General features: G+C 35.3%; 1 protein-coding gene across 1 annotated transcript in view; it reads right to left on the reverse strand.

Annotated features, from left to right (window-relative positions):
• Positions 1-8,150, reverse strand: part of LOC129883392 (aspartic proteinase 36) — a 10,294-nt gene continuing 2,144 nt past the window's right edge. Inside the window, exons 2-10 of the mRNA XM_055958055.1 lie at positions 7,417-7,546; positions 7,037-7,284; positions 6,201-6,425; positions 4,818-4,980; positions 4,635-4,708; positions 4,022-4,109; positions 2,224-2,299; positions 1,172-1,243; positions 1-544 (exon numbers count right to left, since the gene is read on the reverse strand). Of these exons, the coding sequence (XP_055814030.1) occupies positions 384-544; positions 1,172-1,243; positions 2,224-2,299; positions 4,022-4,109; positions 4,635-4,708; positions 4,818-4,980; positions 6,201-6,425; positions 7,037-7,284; positions 7,417-7,546 (1,237 nt within the window). The 3' untranslated portion in view covers positions 1-383. The remainder of the gene's footprint in view (positions 545-1,171; positions 1,244-2,223; positions 2,300-4,021; positions 4,110-4,634; positions 4,709-4,817; positions 4,981-6,200; positions 6,426-7,036; positions 7,285-7,416; positions 7,547-8,150) is intronic.

The raw sequence follows: 8,150 nt of genomic DNA on the forward strand, positions 1-8,150 counted from the left end.
GAAGACAACACAAGAACAAAAGTGATATTACTTGAATCCTCAAAATTACACAACTACCGATATTTTTTGAAGAGTCGCAACATAGTTGCCCGGATATTGTAAGAATAAAAATATGTACACAAATCTATTTACATCATGCGTTTTACAACCCGACTTCATGCAAAAATGGAGTGGTCTAGTAATTGTTCTATAAAGCAAACAAAAAGGCACCTTCCCAAGTTCAGTATCTTAGTTTTCCTATCATCAGCCAATCATGTATGTAAAATATGCACACTCCTACTTGAAATCCAGTGAATTGCTGTGCTGTGGCAATACTTGAAGAATCCCTTTCAGTATAAAAGCTTCCTAACCCGGGTCTCAAGTACCGGATGCTAATATTCATGTCAGCTTTGCCCGTTAAATAGAGAGTAGTGCAGCAGAGTTACTAATAACAAGAAGGTTAGAGCCATTTGAGCAGTCAAACTAGAAGCATCTGACAGAGAATGAGCACCTACTAAATGTACTGAACCAGTAATTTCATCCTTCAATCCGATGCTCGATGAGCCTGTAGTAAACCACAAATTAGATTTGGGTGAGTTGGTATAGAGACTGAATGTCGGAGGCAACAATATGATAGATCGCTTTAAACTCAAATTTTCAAGCAGACCCGCAGCATCATTCAGTTTGTCAAATGTAAAGGAGTTAATAATATTACTAGAGATGATCTCTATAGTGATAGGCACTTGTCAATGTGAAACTGACTTGGAGATGTAATCTGTATTCAGATCAACTGCAAGAGCAGTTCCCGTTTAAAATTTTGTTTACAATATCAGAACCAGGAAGCAGCATGAAATGTAAATCCCAACACTTACCAGGCACAACCTACAGAACTGAGGGGAAGTATATTATTACCAATATCCCATTGTCAGAACTCAAAAAGCATGATTCTTTTTCTTTTCTGGTATGTCTTTCAAAATGAACACTGAAGTAGCAAAATTTCCCGAAAAAAGTATAAGCTAAAAACCGTAAGACTAGAATTGTTAATCTTTTGACCTGCAGATTACTCAATGGACAAACTACCCTGGTCGAAGAAAAATTCTTCAGGATTAGCAGAAATTAACACAACAAAAAGCACAACATCTAATTGCAATATACCAAATCATAGTTTAGGTGTCAAAGTAGAACAACTTACAGTTATACTCGGTCCAACCAATGGCCTGCTTTTCAAGATCATACAAGACTAGCTTATTCGAGAGAACCAAATCTGCAAACAACAGTTTACTTCAAGGCTTCAGAAGAAAAGAAGACATCATTTACTGCAAATAACAATTATCATCTTTCAGTTCAGAAAGATCCAAGGACACCTAAGAGCATGATTGAAAGAAGTCACTTGCATCTTCAATCAGATAATCATAGCAATTGACAAAATAAAATACTGTAAAAAGATCTTGGAAGAGAACCCGAGTCTAAACAGAATGGAATGAACTGCTACCAACAATGTCAAAATACTTACTTCCTCCCTCCAATTTGCTTGACACACTTTTATTTTTTGTCTGTCTCAAAAGATTACTTGTTGTAGGCCCCACTGATGCACAGAAATGGTTTGCTTTTAAAGGTATCTTTTTTTAATGCATATTTAGCTTAAGTAGATCTTCCTTCTATATTGAATACCGTGTCTAAGTAATACTGCCAAACAAATTAGGATGGAGGAAGTATAAATAGAAGCTAGTTTAAGATATACCTAGAGTTTTTACAATACACAGCAACTTAGGTCTCATATGCTGGCATTCCCTCCACCATTCTTTTTTGGTAAACAATGAAGCAAAGAAGTGATATTGCTATGTTAAGCATCTCATTCGCTAAAGAAAATGATGGTGATGATAATGATGTTCATTGGATATCAACGCAACAATGAATGTTTAAAGAGTATCAATATCCCAAGAATTTGAATGCATTGAGTTGCGAAAGAACATCAACTAGGTGAAAAAACACCGCCTAAGTAAGCCATTAACCATGCAATTATCATCAGTAAAACCTACTAGAAGAATAATAGAAACACATAAATGGATGAGAAATACAACACAATGGAATTAATTAAACGGTCAGCAAGGATATTGGTAGAAATGCTGAGTTATTATACGCTGCCAAACTGAATAAAAAATTAAACCAAAACTTCCTCTAGTTTAAAGACAGACGGATAATTTGCAATCAAAACGAAATAAGCTATAAGTAGGAAGAACACACCTCCAAAAACCGTGAGGTTCCATTTGTCACGAGAAAGACTACCACTATTCTGCCATCCAATGCAAAATAAATCTTCCTAAAAAGAATAAATAGGAATCAAGTCTCCTGCTGTGTCTAAACAAAATATATTGAAGTAATAAGCAAGCGTGACCAACAATAAAAGGAAATGCCAGGTGGGAAGAGGGGTAGTTATATAGAAAAAAGGGATGTGATTCTATTACTATTTCCACCACCCAAAATTTTTATTTAAATGGATATAACGGATAGTAGCAAAAGTAGAATCCCTAAATCAGCAATATCAGCTTCGACTCCGAAGGTGATAGCCTTCATTTTCAGATGATGTGGCTAGTGAAAAGTTCTAAATTGTAAATGCTAAATTTAAAGAAAAATTGAGCAATCAATTTCAATACAAAAATTACTCATCTCATAATAATAGAAACAAATTATCTAAATTAAACCAATTCATCAAAGACATGAACTTCTCCTGCTAAGTTGGTGTTATCCAACATAAAAATATGGAGCATGTAACGCTACAATTCCAAAATTTTACAATCTATCATAAGCAAAGTAAAAGCATCTTGTATCAATTATTGCAATAGGCCAGATATACCAACAAGATTTTTCGGAGTACTGAAAGTTCAATAGCTGACACCAACGAAGGAATACTGCAAAGGCTTTGAGCCTTTTGGTAACATCTCTAAGTACCAAGAAGCCCCACTTGGATTAAACTTTGCAGTTTGAAGTGGATATCGCAGAAAATGAGAAGGTGTCAATGAATCAAATTGAAGAAGATGAAGAGTAAAAACAGGAGATCACATGTCCTAAACCCAAAAAAGAGGAGAATACATGTTTACACCTCAGAAAACACGGGAAAATATGTAACATTCTTAACGGGAATTGAACTCTATGAGATCGAATCTCAAGGAAGAAGCGGGGAGGAAAGGTTGGTTGCGGCTCTGAAAGATGAGGATATAATTTAGTTGAGGAGTTTCGAAATTCGCCCATTCTCCGGTTGTTTGTTGGATATAAGCTGCTTGGATTTCATAATCACTACACCACAGCACATCATATATCATTACCACAACTAATTTCTTCAAGTAGTGATAACAAAAAGATGAAACAGAACCATGATCAATGATTAATTAATAGACAAGCATATATCTATAATCTGCTCAATGCTCTTTGATGTTGATAATCGAATTTTCCTTCTTGATGGGTGAAGATCTTGTTGCAAAGATGATTGGAAGATGGAGAATTTTCTTAGATGATGTCAAAACAGACGGCTTTCTGACCCAAACTAGCTGCGCTTTAGGTTTAGTTGCTGCTGTAGGTGCCGTATGTCAGTAGATGGCTATGCTTAGACAAGTTGATATTAAACCTATGCTTCAGAGGAATTGTTTGCTTTCATTTACAGCTATTAGATAGGAAAAAAGAATGGACCGAGGCGTATTTGTTGTAGATAAGAAAACAGATAGAATCATGGAATCTGCCTATATTGCTGAGACATCATATAACTGAAATCTGTTTAGATGACAAAAGACTGAAAAGAGAAGTTGCCGCCTATTGGAGCTCAGTAAAAAATACCCATCTACGCTTTAGAATTATGCAATGTTGAGCAATTGACAGTATATACTTCCAACAATCTGTTATGGTCCTAGACTGATCAAGTATCATAACTCACCAACTCCATTATAAAAAGATAACACTCCAAAAACCATAACGTTATAAAGTACCAAGAAAAAACAGAATTTGAAACTTCTAATGAGAAAACAGATGATTTGTTAAGTAAAATACTTACGAAGGGGAATAGATATTCATGTGGACGAACTCTTAAAGTAAGAGAATTTTCAAAATGAAAATTGACTTGAGGGAATCCATCATCAACACTGCAAGTTGGACGCCAAAGTTGCATTTAAGTTAGTGAATTTGAAGGGCTCAAGAAACTGTACACACACAACTGCAAGAGAAACCTTCAAAAATGTGGCAGCTTATATCAAGTTGGTGCATGTTTGATAGATAATATACATATGGAAACCCATAGCTATTTTAGAACCAAGATGTACGGAAAAATTTTAGGCTAATGGTTGGACTACAAAGAGACCAGGTCGAAAGACTGACAGGTAGAAGTAGAATTGAACAATGCTTCCATTATCATCTTATTTCCACCAAATAGATAATCAATTTGGCATTAACGTAAACAACTTTATCTTGAGATAGAATTGGTAGTCAATATATTTTTAATCGGATAAGAAATTTAAGACCATCTTTAGAAGTACAATACAATGTAACTTCCAAATGCCACTATTTCTGGATCAACAGATATAAAGCATAAAGTATCCACCTATTGAACAAATTACACAGATCATCTGCATACACAGCTAACAACTAAATCTACTCAGTATGCACCATACCTTCCAGAGTATCCGAAGCATGTATACTCATCATTAACTGTACGCAATCTCAGATCAGGTTGCCAGGAGAGTATCTAATAATAATTTAATATATATAAATGCCAAAATGTTAGAAACAAACATTTATGATTCATTTTAGTAATGGAGTGACCTCCAAAAGGATTAAGGGAGATAGCTGACTACCTTTTTCACTAGTGGCCCATAAATCACCTCAGGAAGATAAGCCAAGGTTGTTCCACTGTCAATAATGACACCCTTGTTCACTCCATTTGTAAATACATCAGCAGAAAGGTTTAGAAATTGATAACCGACTTCAACAGCTGTCATATTGACATTGTAGTGTTGCCTAAATTATTTCATGATAATGTCAGTATGAAGCACTAAATCATTTTGATTTTCCGAACTAAAGCGCAGATAAGGTGATGCTGAATTACTCACAAAAATCTGAAAAGAGAAGAATGTTTACTGGGAAGACCAGTTGTACTAGAGATCTTCTTATAGATACAGGGAGATAAACAAAAAAGAAGATAGAATAACAGATTAAGCTACATCAAGTAAACTCATTTATTGATATTTGCACATATAGGAGATTTAAAGATCCATGAAACAGTTCAAGTTACGAGGGTGTTCCTCAGAAGGATCATATGAACATGGTTCACACAATTAGAAGAATACGTAATGACGCATGGAGGATATCACCTCACCATCCCACCATGGCTATAAGAAATTCTTTTAGTGAAAGTTCTCTACTTATGCAAAAAGTATCTTAATGAATCTACTTCCAGGAAAAGAAGTGCTGCCCCATGTTAATTCATCTATGTAAGAAATATCAACAATCGGAAACAACTTCTCTACCTCCCAAGGTAGGAGTAAGGTCGTAGTGCGTACACACTACCCTTCCCAGACCCCCCCCCCCCCTTATGGGATTACACAAAGTATGTTGTTGTTGTTGTAAGTCAAGTTTAAGCACGTTGTTCACCATACGAGTAATTCATGTTTTCTATCATAGACAGGACCCTCTTTAGAGTAATAGAGATCTAAATCTTACATCCTACACAGATTGACTCTGAATCTAACTGTGGATCAAGTCCTCAGAATTCAAAGGACAGACAAGAAGTAAATGACTTAACTAATTATATTTTCCAGTAATAGGGAGTCTGGAAATAAGCAAGTTCCATGAAACAAATTTTCACAAGGGCCCGAGATGTTACTCAAAGTCAAAATTAAATTACTTGGAATCTTTGAAGAGAAATTACAATACAAAATATAGTAGAGTAAGGATCCTCCATTTCTTCTGTTTTTTTTTTTTTGAATGAATAGAAAGGAGGAGTCTCATCAAGGCCCTGAAGAATAAAGTTGGAGTCTGACATGAGGCGAATCAGTCAGACATAATTTCAAAATTTAAGTTGAAGACTTAAAACAACAACCTAAAAAGAATTGGTCTCCTGGTAATATAATACTGCTAGACTTCGGTCCATTTAACATATATATTGATTGAAATATTAAAAGCCAACAAGATCTGCATTTAAATAACTGAAATAGAACCTAGCAGGACAATTCACTTACTGGTTCGGTACTAATGCTGTCATGGTTACTTTTGGTTTGACAACGTTCCCAATGGCAAATATACCACCACCATTTACACCATCCAAGCAATGAGCAAACATTTTCTTCACTTTTCCAGATGAAGCCAGCTGGGAAAGCATGGATGAATTCGATTTCCCAAACCCCAAAACCCCATCAAGAGCGTCATCTGAGGACCTTAGTTCTACAGACTGTGTACCCCCACACCTGCCCAAACAGGAGGAAGAATGTCAATAAACTAAACCCAAGAGAAAAAGAACAAAATAAATGAAAATATGCCCAACAGATATCAATCCAACATAGAGGTTGCTCGACCAAGCTTCCGATCTGCTTAGTTTTGAAATGTACTTTTATCAAATGGAGTTTCAGAAAAGTACTGTAAAAGTCCTTCGTTTAAATATTATAATAGCAGTTTGAATTTAGATGATCTTTCCGGAAGTGTTTGAGTCAAATTACTAAAAGAAAAGGACATCTAAAGATTCTCTTTTCAATTAGTACTAATGAAAAGATGGTTTCAAATCTCTCCTTATCCAATCCAGCCCCACCAAAAATATCTCTAAATTCCTGAAAGCCTGAAAATGTATAGTCTTAATTAAGTTCTGCTCAGCAGAGAAGGAAAATAAGGTCAAATCCAAGTTAAATTATGACCAATTCAAGAATATAGAAGACTTTAAGGGGATAATTCAAAGTTTCTTCCTGTAGGACTTCCCCTTTAACTAATAAGTGTCTAGACAGCAAGTTTCAGTTGAGGATTATATGATTTCAACAAGCTACTGAAGTACTTTCAGTTCTTAGAATACATCCAACATATATCTTACCCAAAAATTACAGTTCCATTTGTTGAGTTAGTTTGGAGATCACCAGACACCAGATCATATTGAACAACGTCCTCCACAAAGTAGCCCATACTATAACTTCCATCTCCGTAATTTTCATTAAAATAACATGAGTTGTTACCATAGCAGCCTGATACCGAGCCTCTATTTACATCCTTGCAGAACTGGTGTCCACAAGAAACTAATTTACCAGAGAGAGAATCCTTTCGATTGTAGAATGCTAGCTCCAGCTGCCCAAAAGTATGTTTGCATTAAAAGGGGAAGAAGAGCACATAACACAGCTTTTTTCTCTTTTTTTCTGGGAGCAAGCAAATACAGAAAGCTGAACAAGGATATACAATCAGAAAACTTAAGAAACGTACATCATGATATCCTCTTCTGGGGCATTGATCACATCCGATGCAGTTAACCCACATTATGTCGCTTCCGGTATCCACTTGCACATAATAATCATTTGATGGTGTTCCGATTCCAATCTTGGCATAGTAAAGCCTATAATATATTAAAGTTCAAATTACAACTACAATAGCATGCTTAAAATGACCCAACATGGTAAAAAGGTAAGGGTTTTCCAGGGCAATTTGCTATATAAGTTATTTAGTTTGTATCAAACTGAAACTTGCACAAAAAGTCCATGGATCATTCTTCAATTTATTCAAGAACCAAGGTTGTAAGCCTTAGCACTGAAATAATACTTTTCAACCATTAACTTCATACCTGCACAAGATTATTCAACATCAACCATCTTCTTAAAACTAATAATCACTACATGAATAGACTTTTGTCAAACATATACATGCTAGGAAATTCAATCATCCAGTAACTTCAAGGAAATCCTGTCAAGTCCAACTAGAAATTCAAAATCAACAACAATAACCTACCCAGTGTAATCCACAAGTAGGGTATGGGGAGGCTAGTGTGTACACATACCATACCCCTACCTTAAAAGGAAGAGAGGTTGCTCAAAACAAGAAATTCAAAATCCAAAGCACTAATCAAGTTTCTACTAACATATTTAAGAAAATATTTCCAGTCCCAACCAAAATAAGCATACATATATACCTATCATATCATTACAGGGGAAACATATATTCTC

The sequence above is a fragment of the Solanum dulcamara genome, chromosome 3 (genome assembly GCF_947179165.1).
Source record: "Solanum dulcamara chromosome 3, daSolDulc1.2, whole genome shotgun sequence".
Lineage (NCBI taxonomy): Eukaryota > Viridiplantae > Streptophyta > Magnoliopsida > Solanales > Solanaceae > Solanum > Solanum dulcamara.